The sequence below is a fragment of the Rhinolophus sinicus genome, linkage group LG04 (genome assembly GCF_036562045.2).
Source record: "Rhinolophus sinicus isolate RSC01 linkage group LG04, ASM3656204v1, whole genome shotgun sequence".
Classification (NCBI taxonomy): Eukaryota; Metazoa; Chordata; class Mammalia; order Chiroptera; family Rhinolophidae; genus Rhinolophus; species Rhinolophus sinicus.
Genome location: NC_133754.1, coordinates 124,318,981 through 124,341,576, shown reverse-complemented (window position 1 = coordinate 124,341,576; position 22,596 = coordinate 124,318,981). Strand labels below are relative to the sequence as shown.

The 22,596-nt window shown below is 41.6% G+C and overlaps 1 protein-coding gene and 1 long non-coding RNA gene across 2 annotated transcripts; both read right to left on the bottom strand.

Moving 5' to 3' along the window:
• Positions 1-929: 929 nt before the first annotated feature.
• On the bottom strand, positions 930-5,263 carry KLHL9 (kelch like family member 9). Its single transcript, XM_019719944.2, has one exon. It carries the CDS (start codon positions 4,716-4,718, stop codon positions 2,865-2,867), a length of 1,854 nt encoding a protein of 617 aa, XP_019575503.1. The 5' UTR covers positions 4,719-5,263; the 3' UTR covers positions 930-2,864.
• A 13,305-nt stretch (positions 5,264-18,568) lies between these two features.
• On the bottom strand, positions 18,569-21,497 carry LOC141571327 (uncharacterized). Its single transcript, XR_012496091.1, has 3 exons — positions 21,249-21,497; positions 20,689-20,804; positions 18,569-20,460 (listed from the first exon to the last, which is right to left on the bottom strand). It is a non-coding gene; the product is annotated as an uncharacterized LOC141571327 (long non-coding RNA).
• Between the last annotated feature and the right edge of the window lie 1,099 nt (positions 21,498-22,596).

The window sequence follows — 22,596 nt, the reverse complement described above, 5'->3', positions numbered from 1 at the left end:
GGGGGAAAAGATATAAAATAAATAATAAGAAACAAGGTTTTTATACTATGCAGGTAATGATTCTTTACAGGTAATGATTCTTTAAGGTGAAAAATACAAAAGAATCCACTAAAAAAACTAAGAATCAAGGAGAGTAATGACAGAAAACCAAAATGCTAAAACCATGTATTTCTTACTATTGCAATAAAGTTTGGAGTATATGAAAACAAAATCCAATTTGAAACAGCAATCTAATCAAGACAACTTGAATAAAAGATCATTGAAACTGAAGAAAAATACCCTAAATTGCCCATATTATAAATACAATTTTATTATTTCAAAAAGCCTAAGAATTCAGTGAGAAAGTGAAGATTATTTAAAAAGTGATTGAACAAGATAATTTGAAAACATATATTAAATTTTATACCAGAAGTCTAGTAAAAAATCATCTCCATAATAATAACAAAATACTGGGATAATTATACCATCTCATGATGGGAAAAAAATAAGCCAAGAAAGCAAAAAAAATGACAAAGGAAAAACTAATTTCACTATATTACCAAAAAACGTGTATGTTAAGACATAATCAAAGAAAAAATGATAAAATATTTGCTGTAAATAAAGGTTAATATTCTTACTAAAACAAAGATTAATATTGTTAATATAAAAGTAATTTTTATAAATTTGTAAGAAAATTCATCTCCATTTCAACTAGAAAGAAAAGCTACTTACAGGAGACAAATAGCAAATGCCACCATAGCATGTTAAGAATTAGCACTGACAAAGCGATAAGATAAAGGACAAGGAATGTGGTATCAGTACTACATAAAAAAACAGCAAAGTTATCCCTAAAAGGTCAAAATGCAAAAAAGACAAATTTGATCTCAAAAATTAACTGAATTGGCCCTGCCTTTGTAAAACTGTGAGAAAAAAGAAGAAATGCAAGCAAATGCCAGTTAAATTATATTTATTATATAAAGAGACCCTATAAGTTGGTATGAAAAACAACGCAACTCCAATAGGTATTATTACAATGGCAAAGAACATGAACATTTGCTCAATAAGGAAACACAGCTATTCAAAAAACAAACTCACTAATAATGAAATGATTGGGATGCCATTTCTCATTCAATGCACAAGGTTAACAGCAATTTCTACTTTTTATATTTTCTAAATGTACTCAAATGATTTTAGTAAAAAATTGAATCATTAAAAAAAAAAAAAAAAACCCACAGAAAGTATGAAAAATTCTGCCAGTGCAGAAATCATAAAAAGCATTAAAATGAATCAACACTTGTATGGGCAGTAAGATTCAGATCCCTGGAAGCCAACTGCATTTGTCTTGGTTCCTGAGTTTTATTATGAGATCATCAATAAAGAGAAGGTTGTTCCTGATTTACACTATGACAATCTCCCAAGTATAGAGATATACATATACAGATATATGATAAAAGTATGTCTGTAAATTTTCTCTTCAGGTAGACATTCCAGGAAAGTACTTCTTGAAAATCACTCACTATAGAGGATTCCTCTGGTTCTCAACCAGTAGGGATGCCAGGATGCCCTTGGTATTGAAGAGGCTGAAGATCTACAGTTTAGTATTGCCTGCAAGACAGCAATGTCCTAGGTTTTCTGTAGCTGGCTCCTTAGGGAATCTGAAGTTGGTCCTGTTCTTTAGAAATAGCCAAAAAGACATTTTTCTGATTTGATGCAGAAAAGAGTACATTTACTGGTTGCTCAGATCATAGCCTTGAGGCAGATCACACAAAGTTCAGGATGCACATGGGCTTGAGCAGCACCAGAGCAACCACCTCAAATCAAATAATCTTGTTAGAATGACTTAAGTTGGGAGACTGAACTTAAAATCCTATAGCTCTGTTCAGCATACTTCTTTGCTTTTACAGTATCATAAGTTTTACTGAACACAAAGGTAGAAAATAGCAGAGCCTAAATTTAGAGCAAAAGCCAAGTCTCTGAAACCTGAACTTTGCTAAATAAGATGTATAAAAGCAACTCTACGGAAAATAATATACAGGCAGAAAAAGTCGTATGTTTCATCTGAAGTAACAATTTAGTCAAATGACAAACTTGGTCTGTCAATTTAATATGTAGTGCTTCTATCTCAATTCAGTATGACTATACAGACATTTATTCTGTGCTATTGAATTCCCATTTGAATAGAAATCGCAGCTAGGTAAAAGAAAATAATTTAACTTTAGAAATAATTTCACTATGCCTGAAATTCCAATTTAAAAATTACATATTTGTATGTATGTATATACATATGTATGTATGTGTGTGCGTGTATCTTCTCTCTCCTCCCTCTCTCCAGCGATACAGACTTAGGGCTATACTGTTTTTTCAAGTTAGTATTTTTAAATTTACTATTTCTCCTTTCTGCCTAAGAAATTTCACACATTCTGAGTGCACCAACACAATCTGGTGAGTTGGCAGCTATGCCAAAAACTATGAAAAAAGGGAGGTAGCTAATAATACTTGGCGACTTTTTGTTTAATATTTTAGGTTAGAGCTGGCAGCCTCCCTTTGATGTTTTGCAGTCAAAGATGAAAACTATCAACTTTGAAACATAATGAACATAATTATACATTTACTACAATCACCTACAATTTGACTTACACAACACCACAAAAAGACATCTAACCATTTTTTTTCACAGATCTTTTTACATTTTTTAAAACAGCTGGCTGTGTTGAATACATTTTCAGAATGCATTTAACCATTTGATAAACATACTAAGTTAAACAATACAAATAACATCAGTTACCTTTTTATCTAATAACTGTACTAATCACTGAAAGAAGGTACAACTGAAGGGGAATTATGAGATCATCCATATGCACAGCAAAAACATTAAGACCTTAGTCCTAAGAATGATCTGATGGTGCTGAAAGAGGTGATTCTCTAGAAGGTGACCCAGGGTTTTCTTCAGGTGGAAAAACTGTGAGAGTACAAGCTCGAATGCCACCAAGTGACTCTGGAAGGTCAAAAACTTTATGCCACTCATCCTTTTCTGGGTCATATTTCTGGACAATTTCTACCATACAACGATTATTCCAAGAATATCCACCTACAACATAGATTTTATTTTCAAAGACAGCAACTCCAACATCACTTTGACCCCTTAACATAGCAGCAATTGGTGTCCACTGGTCAAGGGTTGGTGAATAGTATTCACAGCTTAGTACATCATCATAATCACTTGTTCCTCTGAAGTGATTGCCACCAATGACATAGAGCTTGTCTCCAACTGTACACATGCAATGCAGACCTCTGACTGTAGTCATTGGAGCCTTCTGTGTCCATTTGTCTGTGTCTGGGTCAAAACACATGAGCTCGTTTTGGAAAGTGTCATGAGTAATTCCTCCTGAAATATACATTAAGCCTCCATACACTGTTCCAGCATGGCCATAGTGGGGTTCACTCATTTTTGCAACATAGCTCCACTCATTCATTCTTGGGTTGTAACATTCTACTGTGGCCAGTTCACCAGCTGCACTTCGCCCACCAACAGCATACAGATGTCCTTTGAGGGCACTCAAGTGGAAGAATGTGCGCTTTTCATTTAATGAGGCAACCTGCATCCATTTATTATACCGTGGATCAAATCTGAAAACTGTATCAACAGCAGTTTTTCCTTTCGTATCATAATTACTTTGACCACCAACTACATAAAGAAAGTTTCCAATGACAGCAATGCCATGCTGGTAACGTGGAGCATCCATAGGGGCTAAAGATCTCCACTCTTGTGCCCTTTCATCATACATCCTTAATTCTTTACTCACAACCAGCTGCTGCCTCAGAACTCCTCCTAATGTAACCAAATGCGTTGAGTCCGATCGAATGGCAGTTCTATCTGACTGCATCACTGGCTGCATGTATGGCATCATTTGGTAATTGCTAGCTTCCAAAAGCAAATTCACACAGGTATTGTCCGTTCTCATGAAATCTACTGTCTGCACATAATTGATGAGGTCCTGTGGTGTCATCAGTGGAAATCGAATATTCTTCATTAATTTTGCAGCATAATCCATTCGAGGGTCTTCCAACCTTAGCCAGCGACAGGCAGCCTTGAAGAGCTCAAGTTCCGTACAGTGCTTAAGACTATTACTGGAAAGCACAAAGGCAAGCCGTTCAAAAGGGAGTTTTAGAAACTCCCCAGTACTCAATAATGCAGGAAAATTCTTCAGGATAAAATTATTGACATATTTATCCACTTCTATAAGATTATAGGTGTTAGCTATTCGCCCAACTTCAACACAGTTATCTAAAGAGACTCCTGAAATGAGAAACACTTTACAGAAGTCCAAAACAGGTAAAATTTGTAAAAAGCTGGCAGCTTCAAGTGTGTCCTGAAGATTGTCCATATTAAGAGAAAGTTTTGCAGTATAAATAAAATCAATTATTTTCTTCAGACCAACCTTGTTCACCCCATGAAGCTTAATGCACATTAAATCTTGTTCTTTCATTCCACCTGTAAACATAGCTTTGAAATAATCACTAGCAGACGCCATCATCGCTCTGTGAACAGGGAAAATTTCATCTCCATCACCTGGTACCAGAGTCACATCACAAAGCAATCCTTCTATTCTAAGCTGATCAAAGCCTTGCAATACTACCGAACTGTGAGTATTGCTGGTAAAAAATCGTGTGGTTCCTGCCTTGCAAGGCTGTAAATGGGCGGAAACGCCCATTTCGCCGTTACCAAGAGACACTTTCATGGGAAAGCCTCTTGCACAAAGATGCCAGAGAAAAAGGTTAAAACCGGTATGCTTTCAAGGAAACGAGGATGTCCAAAGCGCAGGAGATCCGCTTTCCTTGTCAAGGGCAAGCAGTCACCGTGGCACCCCTCTGAACACACCAATCAGTCATCCACTTAAAAGTGTTCTGTAGCAGGACCACAAAGGGCTGCGGACATCAAATCTGCTTGTTATGTAGATGATTCATCATCTGAAGGCAGTTAATTGACCCGGTTCACCTTGTCTGGCCTGCGCTGCCGCTCCTCCAGCAGTTCCGCTCCAGGCCAAGGGGGAGGCACCGCCACGTACTGCGGCTCCGCGGCTCGCTCGGCGGCGAGGCCGGGCACCTCAGCGAGCAGCCTGCTGCGTCCTCCGCTGTCACTAGAGCTTCGTCGTGGCTCGGGCTTTCTTGGAGCAAGGGCCTGGAACACGGGTCTGGAACACGGGCCTTTGCCCCAGACGCCCAGCCGGTCCTTTCCGGAAAGGCCAAGTCCCAGGATCCCCCGGGCTAGGAGCGGCCGCAGCACTTACTGCGGCTGCGCGGCTGCGCGGCCGCCTCACTCGCCAATGGGCGGGGGTGTGGGGAAGGGGAGGAAGTGCGCCGGCGACTGCAAGGGTAAGGGGTGGGGGCGCGGAGCTGAGTCGGGTGGGCGCGGGCGGGACCTCTTTGGGTCACATTCTAGGTGGGACTAAATAGGCCAGCATGTATGTTATGCTGCACGTTTGGTATAAACTCTTCACAGTTTCTGAGCTCTCCACCCCTCACCACCCCCAAGGCATACGTTTTGTTTAAGGTTTACATTTCCTGGCTTCTGCCCTTTGAATAACAATGAATTACGGCTTTTATATAAATTGAAGCAAAACATAGCAGAGGAGGGCAGGGGTGGGGTGGGGTGGAGATGCTTAAAAGTTTTCCTCTTAAAAGACTTTATCATTTATATCCCACACCATTTAATTGACACTTCAATTATAACTGGTTCGTATTTTCAATCATTTAAAACACATATCATCTGTCTCTTTAAATACCAAATTGTGACTATGCTATGTAAATAATATAGCCTGTATTTTTGCCTTCCAGTGGAATTCCACCATCAGTAATTCTTCATGCTTTTGTTTTCCATTCAAATTTTAAAATGGCTACACAATTGTCCAATAACTATACATACCAGTGCTGTCCTTTCCTTTGCCCATTATTTGTTCCTGAATATATACCTTCTTGTTCTCCATTGTTTTATAGAATCTGTAATTTACAGAAATTGGGCACAAAACTTTCCCGTTTTAAGATAAAATCTAAGACATAAATATTTCTTTCCAAAACTGTCACTGGCGATGTTTTGAGTGTGCTTTTCCCTTCTATTTATCTTTCCTTTTATAGATATTTTATTAACTTGAATTTCGTTGATTACTAGTAAATTTAAATTTGTCATATGAATAAATGTATACTTTGACAAAATTCTTCCAACATTTTCCACAGTTGGAAGTTACAACTGTCTTTTAAATTCTTCTAGTTTCTTTTATGCACATGCAAACTAATCAGAGTATAGCTGTATTATTTTTACACTCTCCCAGTTTTTATATAAAAGATACTTACATACAATACTCACTGTTCTGCACCCATCTTTTTTCACTTGAAGATCTTCCCATATAATAGAGAACTTTTTTTTTTTAAGTTTATTGGGGTGACAAGTGAGAGAACTTTTTAATCTTTTTTAAGCAGTTCTTTTTTTCCCATGAATAGGTGTGTCATAAATTATTTACTCATGGACAGTTAGCTGTTCCAGTTGTTTTCTGTTGTTTCTGAAGGATGGCAGCAAGATCCCAAAGGCTCAGACCACTGCTATCCTCCACCAGATGTTTCAGCAGATCTTCAATCTGTTCAGCATAAGAGGTTGGCTGGGATGAAACTGTACTGGATAAATTCTTTACTGGATTTTATCAGCATCAGGAAGTCCTAGAGACCTGCTCGATGTCTGAGTTGGGGATGGAAGCACTCTCCTGAGCTATAAAGACTCCATACTGGCCCTGAAGAGGTACTTCCAAGGAATCAGTCTCTGTGTGGAAAAGAGAAAATAGAGGTGCTGTACCTGGGAAGTTGTGAGAGGAAGAAATTATGCTATCTTTCTCTTAATTATCAAGCTTAACAAAAATGACTAAGAGCTAAGGAACCAGACCCATGCTCTTCACGAAACTATTATGGACAGATATAATTCATCATACTCCCAAATGTTTAGCCACTTCAAAAGACTGTTTTTTTCTGCCTGCATCATGAAATAAGTTGAATCAAATTTGTCACAACACTTATTGGTAGTGTTACTGAACCACCTCCCAAAATTCAGGTCCATGTCATTGATGTGCTAGTAAACAAACATTGAGACACTGGTGCTTGGAGATACAGAAAGGTTTATTCCATTTGGCCAAAGCAAGAGGATGAGAGAGCAAGATCTCTCAACTCTGTCTTCCTCAAAAAGCAAAAGTAGGGAGTTTTTATGTGGCTAGGGAGCATAGGAGGGTGTATTTCATGGAACCAAAGGGAGAGTCTGTGTTTCTTTAGTCAGAGAAAACATTTTGTGCAACCAGACTTCTGGGTGTCAGCAGCTGGTTGTAACTTTTATTCCTTCTGTAAAATAAACTCATAAATTCTTCTTGTGACCCTGGAGTTATTTCCTCTTGCTTGACAAAGAAACAGTACGTCAGCAACTTAAAATTATATTTTAAGATGTGCTGGGTTGAAGAACCAAGATTCTGCAAAAACATCTCATAACTGTGCATCAGTGACATTATCTTTAAAGCAAAAAGCAAAAATTGGACATCTTGTGACCATCACCATTGTTTAAGGTATCATTGTTTTGTGCTTAACTAGCTGTATTTTCTATAAAAGTGTACTTTTGAACATTTCTCCTGGAACTTGCTTTACAGGCAGGCCTTAATCTTTGACTATAAGCTGTGTGATAACCAAAGCAATTGAAACATTTAGTTAAAGCCTATACCTATATCTTTAGAGTCTCTGATCTACCTAAACATGTTAATTGTTAACTGATTGTTTCAGTAGTATTAAGCCACTGTAAGTTAAAGCATCCAGTTCCTAGGGGGCCCATCCTACATGGCCTTTTTAATGTGCTTACTCGTATGTACTTAACTATCTATTTTACTATATTTATTGTATTTCAATATTTGCTTCCATATCATGTTCACCTGTACATTGTGCTAATTACATAAAAAGCATTCACCTTTATATTTTTAAATTATTCTCTTAATTATTTCAAGTTTTACTTTCAAATCTTTTTTGAAATTTTATTTTAGTTATTTTTTTAAGGAGGGTGCAGCTCACAGTTGCCCATGCAGGGATCAAACCAGCAACCTTGGTGCTACCTGCACCACGCTCTAACCAACTGAGCTAACCCGCCACCCCTTCAAATCTTTTTAGGTATGTTTATTTTTAACCAATGCCAAGACTGATTTTGCAACCCCAGTTGAAGGATGGAGTTGAATTTCATTCATTCATTTCGTTCAAGCTATATGTAACACTTGAATATCTAAATCACAGGTTCTACACTCCCTTCATAGGATAAAAAGGTTAAGGAAGAAAACAAAGTGACAGCTGTCTTGGAATCATAGAATGTGTAAGCTTCAGTTGCTAAGGAAGAAAGAGGAAACAAAAAAATTATAAAGTACAGGTTCAGACACCCCACTTTCTAGAATGACTGCCAAAGGCTTGGCATGACTCTCTGCCTTCACTTTGTGCCTCGGGAGCTCCTGAGTGTGTACAGGAGAGCAGAGGCTTAGTAGCTAGGACACCTCAGAGCAGAGGAGAGTTGATTGCAGTGATATGTCTCACATTCTAACTCAGTTTCCCCAAGCCGTTAGTCTTGAGGTTCACCACACTCTTTCGTTATAAAGTTAGCCAACAATTGAAGCTTGGGCTCAACTTGCTTCTGAAATAGAAAAACAGTGTGGTGGGTGAAAGGCGGCCACAGCTTCTTTAACCCTCTTTCTACTCCTTTTAACCTGAGGGGCCCCTGTGACTACTTAGACCAATCTGTTTAGCTCCAAAGGCATTCACAAATGATCTGATAAAGTCTTATGAAAAACTCTGGGAACTTGGGCTGGATTGAAGTCGATATCTTTATTTTGTAAATAGGAGCTTAGATACGAAGGTCACACAGTAGGCATGTCTTCTCTCGGGTCGGGGCTCCTTCTCCTGCATCACTCATTCCCTTTGCCCTTCTCTTGGACAATCACAGCAGGAGGGTGCTTACTCACCTAAGGTCTAAGGGTCAAGACTTCCCTCTAGCCGGCCCTAAATGCCCACTATGGGGATGACTGCCTTGGGATAGAAACACAAGTGAGTGCCGTGTCTCTAGAACGCCATTGTTATTCTTCCCTAGAAGGCCCAGAACCTGGCGTCTTTCCTCAGCAAATGAGTTTGTAAGATGAACTAATGATCCCTTGGAGGGTCAGAGAGCCTTGAGGCCACAATAAAAGGGGAGATGTCAGGAGCTCACAGAGAAGCACCAGCTGCTTAGGCAGAACGGAAGCTGATGGCGTGGAGCCAGAAGGGGCTCTAGAGGGAAAATTTGGAATGGGGATCCCATGTTTTTTGGAGACATGCTTGCTGATTTAGGACTAGGTGTTGAGAGGCAGCTAGCGGTCTATAAGAAGGAAATAACTACCACTTGATCGGAAAAAGCAACAAAAACGGTTCCATTCACCTGAACCTGAGATTTTTTGCCATCAGCCCACCTCAGCCTCAATATCCCTATCTGTGAAATGAAGATAATTCCCCCTTTTTGGGATGCCTCGTGATGTTCTGGGAATCAAGAGAGACGTGTGTGTACACTTTGGAAAAGTCAGGATGCTCTGCCCCTATCAGGCATTTGTTAGAGGGAGCAGGATGGTGTAGCAGAAAGACCTGTTAAGTGGGTGTCAAAAGGCCTGGCGTCCTGCCCCACCTCTATCTCTTGCTAATCATTAGACACCAGACAAAATGCTCAATTGCTTTATTTTCTATAAAATGTAATAATAGTTGCAGCTATCCCTAGAGATGTGGAATACCAATGAGAAGCTTGTGGGGAAGTGCAATACAAGCTCTTGTTATTAAATCTAAAGTAATGTTAGGATTACAGCCCATGTGCCTGTCCAGACACACCCTTTCAATTGAATATTGCCTCATTTGTGGACTTGGAGCTCTTCAAAACGCCCTTCGTCATGATCTTACCATTGTCCATAGGGGTCTGCTTTTATTTACAATGTGAACGCATTACCTTGAAGTCCTGGTGACTGGATCACCAGTATCTGCTCCCTCCCACATAACTTGCCCACACTATACACAGCAATCTGTTCTCCTCACCAGTGGCTGGTGTAGGAGTCGGCGGGTGGTCCAAGTCCTGGTCAGTGAGGCTTGTGGTGGAGTCTCCAGAGGGCTCTGCACAGACGGCCTTGCTCTCAGTCAGCAGACAGAGGAAGGTTAGTCACTTTCTGCCTCTGCACACTGCTCCATGGCTGCGATGCCTGGACCAGAGCAGCATCTTGAGTCCAGGAGCGAATGTGCCTCAGAGTACAACCGATGCATTGTGGGTGGCAGAGGAAGACTTAGAAAGACGCTTAGACCCTTGAGAATCATTGAGCTGTTGAATCAACCATCCCTGGAGCCATCCTACCTCTAGACCTCTTATCTCCAAATATAATGCACTTCTGTTTTGGTTGAGTCAGTTCAAGAAGGTTTTTTAAATTGCTGCAGCCAAAGGTATGTTAACTGACAAAACCTGTAATTTGACCAATAAAGTTACATAAGTCTTGATACTTACTTTTCCTTATTAATATTTTAACATCGTGAAAAATAACTCCCATCCTCCCTATCATAAAAGTGATGATTGTTAATGATAGTAGGCTTGACAAATACGGAAATATTTAATGAAGAAAATATAAATCATAATGGCCTCCCAACTTAGAAAAACTCACAGCTAACATTTTGGTCAATTTCTTCTTGGTGTTCAGTTTAACTTGATTTTACTTGTTTGAAAAGTTTGGAGGGAGGAGGAAATTCACAATAGAATTTGCTGGACTGTGTCCTTCTAGAAGGAATGCCAAAAAAGGGATAAAAGTAGTTGTAAATCTGGGAAGCCTTGCTGGAAGGAAATACCAAAGAGTGGAAGAACTTTGGGAAGAGAGAGGAAATGCTCAGAGACAAAATATCACCTTCAAGATTTTCCCAAAGGTTGGTCATGGCCCTCTCTCTGGTTTTCCTTTCCATGTGAAGGAAGGATGTCTTTCCTTGCCATGTCTTTCCTTTTCCACTATCTTCTCCTTCCCTGTGTGCTAAGCCTGGCAGAGACCAATCCTGACCCCTCTGTCTGGAGGAGGCAAACACTGGAGCCAGCTGGCGCCTTGCATATTTTGATCAGCTCATCCAGATGCATCTCGGTGATCACATTAATGGGGGTGAGAGCTGTGCTTCCAGGAATCAGGCCGTGAAACCTACCCACACGATGCTCAGAATTCAGAGAAAGGCAAGAATTGCAAGAACTGGTTTATGGCAGAGATTACAAAGTGACAGTCTCTGAGCTGTGTGTGACCCAAACATGCATTTTGTTAGACTGCATAGTATTGAAAAATTGGGAGATTTTAGATACATGTGCAGATTTCACTTTCGTTTTCTTTAAGTATGAAGCTGTGGCGAGGTTGCGCTTGTACTTCAACATAGGAAGACTTTAGCTGGAGGCAACTTGGCTGCTTCTTCATCCAGGACATATGCTCGTGTATTCAGCACATTCATGTGAGGTGTGCAGATACTGACATCCCACCGACTTTACTTACTTCCATGACCGTCCTGGCCCCTGTTGGAGGGATTTGAGTTTTCATTCTGTAAGGTCTAGGCACCTCACTTGCCAGATTTGATCAAGTGGTATTGGCTCCTGAGCGGCTGTATTGAAAAAGGAGCTCATTAGAAAAGAGCCACGATTGATTGATGATGTCTGCCGGGGCACCAGATGGGTGCTCACTGTCATCCGTAGTCTAAAGGTCAACCACCAAACATTTTGTGGAAAAGACCTGTAGGACTTCTTAAGTCAGGTAGAAAGTCGTTTCCAGATAGTTTGGAGGAAACACTGGGCCAGGCTACCTGAGTTCTAATTCTGATTCTACCACTACCTAACCTGGGCAGGATGACTGATAGTCCAGTTCCCAATTTCTTCACCTGCAAAATGGGGTTAGTGATCATTTCCCTAGATCTATCTCAGGGTTGCTATGGGAATAAAAAAGTATGACATTGTGCATAGAAGGGTTGGGATAACCATAACAAGTGTTGTTATTATTGCTTTCTTGTATTGATTTGATTTAAAATTCTTCCTCAAGTATATTCATTATTTAACAAAATTTGGAAATGGGCCTCAACCCAAGACAACTTGTAGATATAACGTCTTTGTTTTGGTTTCTCAGTCACTAAGGCAATTCTATAATACACTTTTTTTTTTTAATTCAAATGTGGAACTGGGGGGAGAATCCATATGGATCAGTCTATGTCTGTGTAAGGTCTATTTCCTGATTCCAAGAAGTCAGTGTTGGGAGTCAGCTCAGGTGCTGACCACCCCTTCCTCATTTCCTATTAGATAGAATAACAATCATAGTAATAATGAGAATAGCAGATATTTTCTCAGTGCTCACTAGTAGAGAAAACATTTCATATGTATTATCTCATTTAATCCTTACAATGAACCTATAAGGAACTTATTGTTCCCCAGATTACAGATGAGGAAACTGAAGCTCGGAATTTAAGAAATCTGTCCATAGTTCATGGCAATAAAATGGCAGAGCTGTGATAATTATAATAACTGCTAGCATTTATTGAACACTCACTGTATGCCTAGCACTATCCTAGTGTTGACATGCACTATTTCATATGACCTCTGAGACAGACAGATTAGGTAGATAATTTATTGTGTTTTTATCCCATTAGAAAACTGAGGCTCAGAGAGGTTAATTAACTTGCCCAAGGTCACACAGCTTGTGTGACTCATAGGCAGGCAGGCTCACTCCAGGGTTCACTACACTCTGTTGTCTCAGCCTTGAGACAGGACTGCTAAGTCTGAGCCTATGCTATGTCCACTTGGCTCCCTGGCCTGTGCAGTCTGTGGCTCTACACTCAGCATCTTCTAGGAGGAGAGTGAGAGACACCAGAAGCAGGAAGAACCATGAGCAGATCTCAGGAGGAAACGACTGTTTAGAGGATCCTTTCTTGTCTGTGAAGGTCCTAGAGGAGCTCTGCCTTGTACGGGCCTCAGAAAAGTAAATGCCGCCAATACAGTTGTACATCAGATTGCAGTTGGATAGTCATTTCGCTCCTCATAAGACAGGAAATGAATTCTCAGAATTCTGCTTGTGAGGCAGAGCCAGAGAAATGCTCTTTCTTTGGGGAAATTTTTGTGCAAGATGGAAACATTCCTGACCTGTAAGATCCACACTGTGGACTGGCGGGAGTATCCACGAGGGTCCATTGCATTCACCACTTGTCCCAGCTGCAGCCACATCCCCAAAGCAGCCACGTAGAATAACCCATTCCAGCTCAGGAATCTGAAGCTGAGCCTCAGAGAGGTTGAGTTTATCAAGAACATACATCTAACCGGTGTGAGCTGGGTCTAGCACCGAGATTTTCTGACGTCCACTTTCATGCTCTTTGCTTCACACACATGCGGACAGACTTCTCAAGCCCTATTTCTTGAGGTCTTACAAAGTGCCAGCACCATCCAAACACTGTGTGAGTAATAACTCAATTCCCATGAGCATATTGGGAGGCACTGTTGTTATTCCCATTTTACAGATGAGGGAACTAAGTCTCACGGAACTTGGAAAACTTTTCCAAGTTCACACAGTAAATGAGTTGGACGTCAAGCCCCTGCTCTTAAACTGTTATGATATGTGGCCCCTTGGCTCTTTGTGACAGTCACATGAACAGGCTCTGAATCTGGAAAACACTTGATGGTGAGAAGTATGGAGTAGGTGGGAGAGGCAAGACTGTGCTCTGTGTGCTCCGAGTTTCTGATGAGGGTCTGTTGCTGCTGATGTGAGAATGACACCACCATGGGATCTGCTTGAAAAGAAAATGATCTGTTGATTCTCCAGTGGGTGAACATGTCAATCAATGCTCTCATGTAGGGCATATATTCACAGAAATGCCTTGATGTTTATGCCACTGCTGAAAAATATTTTTAATATTGAACTCTGTAAAGATTTAATGAGATAATAAAGTCAGCTGAGCTACTTAGCAGAAAGTGCTATTGAAGTTGAAGATACAAGTTGTTTCAAATGTTTTTTCTGTGAAAGGAATCTCATTTTATAATAACGAAGCACACTGTATAACAGTCACTTGGCACAGAAAGACAATACAAGAAAGCTGTGTTCTATGGAAACGTGAGTATCCTGGGGCTGCCCTCCCCTTTAGAAGGCTGAGCTGCAGCAGACGTCACTCAGCGGCTGTGTTTGGGGGTGGCCGGTGTAGCTGGGTGACGTATGAATGCAAGGAACCATCATGGGCGCTCCTGCCAGGCCACCAGGTCTGAGGTGTGTGTGTGAATGGCGTACCTGGGTGTGCAGATAGTGTCACTGAGGCCCAGGGACCAGGGCAGGCCAGAAATAGGCTGATGTTCCCTTCCTCCCAGTGATCTTGAACTTTATGGTTGAATTTCTTCTCTCTTTTCCTGAGGGGCATCTGCATTCTGTTTACTTGTGGGTAACCTTTCATTCCTGTCGTCTTCCTGTTAAATTCTATCAACACAACTGACTGAGATGCATTTATTTTATTATGTCCTGAGCCCAACACCTGTGCTGAGTGGTTCATAAAATTAAAATGAGCTCTTTATTCCTGACTGAATTTTTACACTTTTATTGGGTGTTTTGTTTTAAGAAAAGCCAATATGAGTAATTCCAAAATTGCAAAAACAGGTACTTAAAGGGTAATGTATTTGTTTTATACAAGGAGCTATCTCTGAGTTATTTTAAAGAGAATGTGTTCAGCGAGGTGACGAAAATTATTTGCTTGACTAAAATTTGATACCCATATACTTTGTGTTGTGGGGGCTTAGTAAATATTTTGATGATGTCATAACACCAGCGCTGACACAGGCCCATGTTAATAAGCGCTTAGAAAATATTTGTTGAAGAATGAGTCTTTCTCCAAGTGCCAGACCTATTTTTCTAACTATTTATTGGATATCTGTTTTGATATTCTACAGCAACCTCAAAATTTACCTACACACATGACCTCATTTTTTACCCTGACATGTCGTATCTCCTCTGTGAGCAATGTATATGGTGAGTGTCCAGGGAAACTGGGCGGCCTTCTTTTGAATCATGGCTTCCTCATTTACTAACCTGAAACCGCTCTTTGCCTCATTTTCCTCATCTGTAAAATTGGTATAATAATGGTTGTTACATGGTTGTTGTGAGGACCAATTTTGAACGGTTAGCATGGATCTGGCACGTAAGACACAGTTAAGTGTCAGCTAATATTATTTCCAATTTTAGCCAAGCACCTGCTTAGGAACTTCGTTAGGAGCTGTGTTGTCAAGCTCACCTCCCTTTTTCTCCCCAGAGCTAATCTGACTCCATCTCTCCTTGGTTTTGTCCACCCTAACACTGCCAGAGTTCAAGTGGTCCCTATTGCAAATCTTGATCCCCTTTCTCTTCCAACACAACATCTGAAGACCAGGATGTTCTTTCTAAACTGGCGACGCCCCTCCCCATCGCTTGGGAGTCCACCTTCCTTAGCACAGCAACCCAAGCCTTTGATGAACTGCTCTGTGGCTCCAAACCCACATTCCCAGCTCATCTTCAGCCATCACTTGCCTCCCCCGTCTCCATACTCTAGCTGCCCTGGACTCCCTATTGCTTCTGGAAAATATCACAGACTACCACTCCTCTTGGCTTTACCTCTCTCTGGGTGGGACTCCCTTATCTTTCTTGTTTCATCAGTGTCATGTAGACGTAGTTTTCCTTGATGCAGTTAGAGTCCTACAGAAATAACTGCTCCTTCACATATACCCCACAGAACCTGATTCCTAACTTGATGACAGCGCCTATAATTTTGTATTAAATGCAGTTATTAGAGTACCTGCCCCACTCTACCTTCCTTACTTCCCCCCCTTGAGGACAGGAACTGTAAACAATGAGATCTTTCTTTATCCATTTTTGTGTTACTACGGTCTAATACATGATTGCAGTTCAATAATTTTTTTTCTATTTTTCCTATTATAAAATTAAAACATTCTTATAACAAAAACAAAAAAACAAAGACAAACAAACAAAAAACAAAAACCCTCCATGGGAATAAATGATTTAGAATATGAAAATCCTCCATAATCTCTGCACCCAGTGCTAACTCCTGCCAAGGACATTATTTCAGACATTTGCCTTGCAAACACTAACACAAACAAATGTTTGAAAATGGAACAGGAGCACCTAATCATGATGACACCCTATCAAAACCACAGATTTTTTTTTTTTATAAGAGAGATAAATTGTACTGTGTTTAGATAGACTTTAAAGCAAATTACATTTCTCTGTTTTAAAGAAAATATAGAAACACTTGCTTCAATAAGAAGCAATGCTGTTATTCTGTAATACCTTCTGTTTTTATATAATGCCTCCCATCATAATTTCTCCTTTTCACTTGAAGAAAAATAGTACGGATGCACAGAGAGACAGTGGGGATATTAATTTCTCTTTTGAACCTAAGGGGAAAGCACATGCTTCTACCAAACTTCCATTTAGCTTTGAAGGCAGAACGATTTTTCATTTGTAGCCCAAGCAGAATTTCAAAGGTGTTCAGCGCCAGTGTCCCTCTCTGAGTTGCTGCTAGAGGCGGGTATAAATCTGGCTGGATCTGAGGGCTGCACACATGCATTTCACAGGAGGGCAGTGCGTAGGGCTGGGCGGGTCCTCTGGCTGGCCTGGGGGTGAGGGCCATCTGGTCTCCTTTCTCCATCACTCTGGCTTCCAGGCCCCTCTCTGATACTGTTTCCTCCTTTCTGGTTTTCCCAATGCTGAAATGATCATCTGATTCTTCACTTGTTCTCACTTCCCTTAATTGTCTCCTTGGAAGCTCATACAGACTCATTTTGATGTCTGGCTCATAGCTGTTTCACAGCACATGTTTTAACCTGAGAGTTTATTTCTTCTTCTTCTCTTTCCCCCTGAGTTCATTGTTCTTCGAAGCTGCCTTGGCTGGACTACAAGCAGGAGGGGTGCCTTTCAAAGGCATCGGTCCAAAGCTGCCCAGACTCCCTGGATTAACTTAAGCATCCTGCATGGGCAGGCTGGACAGCCACAGAGCATTCTGCTGGAGGTTACACATCCCTGATAATTCCCTCCTTCCTCTTCCCTTCTCCTCCGGTCCTTCCACCAATCAATAAAGAACCTGAGAAACAACCTCTGGAAGAAGAGACTTCTCAGGCCTTGATTTTCACACTGGCCTGGAGCCAAGCCTGAGCCTGCCTCAGATGAACCCAGGAGGGAGCTACTGCGAGGCAGTCCGACCCCCAGTAGCCACCCCACCCTCAACAAACTCATGTGCTCTGCCTTCCTTTCATTTAAAGGAAAAATGAAGTCTTCTAAGACATTCTCTAGGCTAATAGTAAAATTCCAGAACACCTTATTCATAAACCATGTTTCCCCAAAAATAAGACCGGGTCTTATATTAAGGTTTGCTCCAAAAGACTCATTAGGGCTTATGTTCAGGGGATGTCATCCTGAAAAATCATGCTAGGGCTTATTTTCCGATTAGGTCTTATTTTAGGGGAAACGCAGTATACAACAAAATTGAGAGAGAATATGTGTGATCATGTAAGTGTGTGTGTGTGTGTGTGTGTGTGTGTGTGTGAGAACTTCTCTATAACCTGGCTAGTATTCTCCTAGGTCGAAGTTCTCCTCAGTTAATTACTGAAGGTGATATTTATCTTTTCCAAACATGTTTAAATAATTTTACTATTTATGTACTTATGTACCCACAAACAGTATCATATATTATGAGTATGCTATATAATTTAAAAAATAACATTTCATTATATGCATTAAATATTTCATAAATATAATCATAAAAAGGAAGGAAGGAGCTAGTATGTCAGCGTTCTTTGTAATAGTCTCATGAAAGGGGGTTTTAACGCGTTCACAGTTGAAATGCCACAGATGCCAACCATGAGGGAATGAAGGCGCTAATTTATAATATTTTAAAAATTGTGCAAAGAGAAAGTTAAAAGAATGTAAGTGCAAGCTTAGCAATAAAGAAGTGAAAGCACTCACAATATAGGGGTGAGAGTGGAATCCTTTCGTCTGTAACCAAGGAGGTCTGTAAGAAACCACGACAGAAGCTTCTGCTAACTTGAAGTTCCACCAGCTGAGAAATAAAAACACTACCGGGTTACTGAAAAATTTTCTTGGCAACTTAAGCACAGGAAATGAAACTTTTGATTTTGCAACTGGCTTGTAGATTTGTTATAACCCCCTCCCTCCCATCATCTTTCAAAGTCTGAAGTTAGAGATGTGATTTGCATATATTGCCTAGTTGACAGCAGCAGATCAACAGTGGAAGACTAATTAAGCAGCCATTTTGCTCACCTGGAGGTAACACTGAGGTTTTCTTGCACCTATTCATATTAGAATCTATGAGATGACTCCCTTAAATCAATACATAACTTTTTCAGCTTGAATGAGTGTGAGCCAAATAATTAAGCAACTGCTATATGAAATAAAATAAACACTATATAAATTACCTGTTCAATTCAGCAAATGTTTATTGAGGGTCCACTAGGGAAGTGAGCAGCATAATGATTAAGAGTATGGGCATAGGAGGAGGGTGGATCTTAAGGGAGAAGAGGGAGGCAAGAGAAAGCACCACTTTTGAAGAAGACTCATAAATCTATGCCTCGACTTACATGTATATGGCAGAGAGGCCATCAATACAGTGGCCTTTCAGGGGCGGACACTCTGTACTTGATAGACCCTCAGAGGTGCGAAAGGCTTGTGGAAGCATTACTATCACATTCACCAACACACTCTCATCAGCACTCCGGGTAACCCCCTCTTCAGCACTCCGGGTAACCCCCGTTTCCTGGGATTCCCCCCCTACCAGCACCATCTGCTTGCCCCTCAGGGCAGAACCACCCTGGCCCTTGTCAGGTACAACTGGAGGAATGAGTCTCGGGAGATCAAAATTGATCTATTAGAATTTATTTGACATGTTTGAGCTGCGGAAGGTCAGACTAGAAAAGACCATAATGTCTCTGAGCAAAAAGAGGTATGGAGTTTTATAGGAGGGGGTAAACGAGGTTGTTCCCCCCCTTTAATGCTTCAGGTGGTTTTCGTTGCATTGTCTCTAGCAACGAAGGGTTTTGGGGCATGACCAAGCCCTCTGGCTCCACACCCTGGCCCCCAGGCCTCCATCTGGACCACCCAGGCCCTCCCAGGCCGGTTGATCACAAGCCCCTAGGAGACAAAGTACAAAGCAAGACAGAAGAAGGTGGTTTCTACATTCCAGGCGGCTTCTCCAGGCTTAAGGCAAACACAAGCCGGCAGGGACAAGGTACAAAGCAAGACAAGATGGCTTTTAAGATAAGAAGGTTCATGTTCCTGGCCTCTATATGGCCTAACAGCCTCGAGGACAGTCCAAGCCCTCTATGACCTCCACCGTTGTTTCAGACCCTAGTCGTTTTAAATCCTGTTATAATCTGAAAGAAAGGAACCCGAGTGCCTTACTTAGAGTTAAAAATTCTCCTCCCATTAAATCACGCATTAAAAAGGAAGATGCTCAGTTTTGTCCTGGGCCAGTTTGCCATCACCTCCTACTTGACTTTTAAGCAGAAAGACGCGCGGAGCAGGATTCCATGGGGCTGTGGTTAGGAACCAGACAGGGAAATCAAGGGAGGACTCTTAGCTTTCCTGAGTTCCAAGTTCATTTACATCTTTCCTCCAACACTCAGCACTTTGCCTTGGGGCAAGCTTGCTCAGCCCCCTGTGTGTGCACCCCTGCAGCTCTGAGTTACCATCACTGGGATTAAATTCTCCTCCAAGGCAGGCTCCTCCCAGGACCATTAAATTTTAATAAAATCATATATATATATTTATCTGTATACATGTGTGTGTATGTATATGTATATATGATTCATCTCCAGATTGTAGATGCGTTTACCATTCCCCTGAATTCGGGTCATTCTCCCCAGAAACAATCTTGAATCCGAACACACCACTGCACACTCTGATTTCTAGCCATCAATCCCTGAATGTAAACCGGTCTGGCTAAAATATTCTCCGAGAAAGGAGAGGATCCCCGCAGGGGCAGGTCCAGAAAATGAAAGGCTCCGTGCAAAGCCCGGCAGAGCTGCCCCGACGCAGTCAGGCCCCAAAAGAAAGAATTTACGCGCTGTTCCCGCGGCCCCGGGACTCCTCGCCCGGGCCGGGGCTCCAGCCGACGCTGAAGCCCTGGTTGTCCCGGTGGACGGGGCGCCAGAGTCCGTCGCGATGGACCTGAATGCTGGTCCCTCTGGGTCTGCGGCGCCTGTTGGTCCTTTAACAGGGAGTTAGGGCGCCCCCTTCTAGCGGTTGGGTGGCTGCGCGCTCAGTTTCACTGTGATCCAGCTAAAGTACTGAAATTCTCAACTTCTGGTCTCCGTTAATGGCAATGGTAATGCTCTGCTGTAACTGTATCTGTTCCTTTGGTTGGGATATGCCTTGGATCCAGAGCCTGGAAAATAAGGAAATCATGCTTTTAAGTCATCTAAAAAGGAATGCCTCTAAATTACTCTGGAATGCATAATCCACTTCAATTTTCCTGAGAAAAGTGGAGATATCATCAAAATCCAGAAGACATAAACTCACTGTATCTACCATCACATTCTCCAGCAAATCTTCAACCTGTTCTGCAGAGAAGACTACAGCGCTGCTTAGACTAAGATCCTCCTGGATACATTACCCTTTGGCCTTGACCATAAAGTCAGGAACAACTGGAGCAAAAGGCGAAAATGAAAATCCTTCAGATCTGTCTTATTTGGGTGTTGCAGTCCAAAGAGTCTTCCAGGGCATCGTTCCCTATTTGAAGGAGTAGGAAGTTGTCAGAAAGGAAATTGAAGTGTACTGCTCCCTTATTTAATAATCCCCATAGAAAAAATCAGGAAATAAAGAAGAACGTTATACTGGATCGTCTCTAATCAATTATATTGATTGCCAAGCTGGAAAAAGCAATCAATAGTTCTTTCCAGGTACTTATAGAAAAGGCAAAAAGAAGAGAGTGAATGTTTCAATAAGAACCAGAAATTTGTTTCTCGTTTCAATATTATACATTTTGCAAATACAAAGTTGACAAAAATGTTCTTGAAATCAAAACAAATTTTTAAAAATACTCTTCAAAAATCTTTTATAGCTTCCTTTGAACCATAAATAATTCACACTTGTCTTCTGATCAATTTTTACATTCTCCAAAATTAACTATGTGTGTGTGTGTGTGTGTTGGTATTATTCTGTTTTTATTATTACCATGGTTATTCTCTTCACGAATATTTCCTGAACTCCTCCAGTGGTAACCACCGGGCTAGGTGCCAATGAATCAAGGTTGATAAGGTACTTTCTTGCCCCACAGGTATTGTATAGACTCCTGGGGAGCTATTCTGAAGAGAAAATGGGACATATCTTCAAAGGTTATATCAATGGCCACTGGTTGCGAGAACATAGACATGCTTAGTTTGTACACAGAGCACATTAGCAGGCAAAAAGAGTACACCTGAAGTAGCTATTAGATGCCGTAATATTGGAAGTTCAAACTGAAATGGAGCCCACTATCCTGTGCTTTGATGTGAATGGATGAAGAAGTTTAGTTCAAGGTCAATATGCAAAATCAATTGCACGTGTCCCGCGACAGCGGCAGACTTTACACCCTTAAGTGCTTCTGGTCTGCCTGGGGGTGGGGGGGTGGGGGCGGGCACACGGGAGGCAGGGATGCGCACCAGGTAACCAGGGATGGAGTGTCAGGGATCACCGTACAGCCCCAGCTGGAAGCCCTTTGGAGGTTTTCCAGCCTCCAAAGCGAGATTGCGAACATGGCCCCGCCTCCACCGTCCCTGCCCGCTGATTCCTGCGTTGCAGCGTTCAAGGTCTCTCTGACATCCAGTAAAGACACAGTAATGCAATAAAGGCACAGAGATCGGTCCACACGTCTACACCCACGACTGGGGAAAGAATCCAGGAGCTCATCTGGGCCTCTGTTTAGGCAGTTCCACCACTGATTCTACGTACTTGGAGGAGGTTGCACCAGGCACGGGACTCACATTTGCTCCAAAAACCACAGTGCACATGTAGAAACGTGAAGGAGTTGAAAGTCAGCAGCAGCTCCAGCCCGTGGAAGGAGAACAGAGACGTTTAAAGCGTGGACAGCAGCAGGCAGGTCCTCAGCAGGAGGAACAATCCAATGGAATGGACGGCACTGAGTCAGCTGTTTCTCCAGGTCATTCCAATTCAGAGGGGAGAAGAGCACAGAGTTCTCCCACGGAGACATGGCCAATAGCAATGTCCCCAGCACCCTCTGCTCTGATGGCACAGCAGCGTGCTGAGCATGGGAAGGGAGGAGGGTTACAGTGCAGGGAAAATTATTCCTGGGACCAATCCAATCCAAGGAATCTCTTAAATTCAGGTCATGATGCAGCCTCCTTTAAAAACGAACAACGTGAAAACAATGGTTGAACAAAATGGTCACAGTTATTTGAGTATATTTAGCAACAAGTAGGGCAGAGCCTTCCCAGCCCAACATATATTAGTAATGTGCATATTAGAAGATCACAATTTCTTTTCTCCCCTCTTCTTCCATCCCCCCCTTCAAGCCATTGTTTCT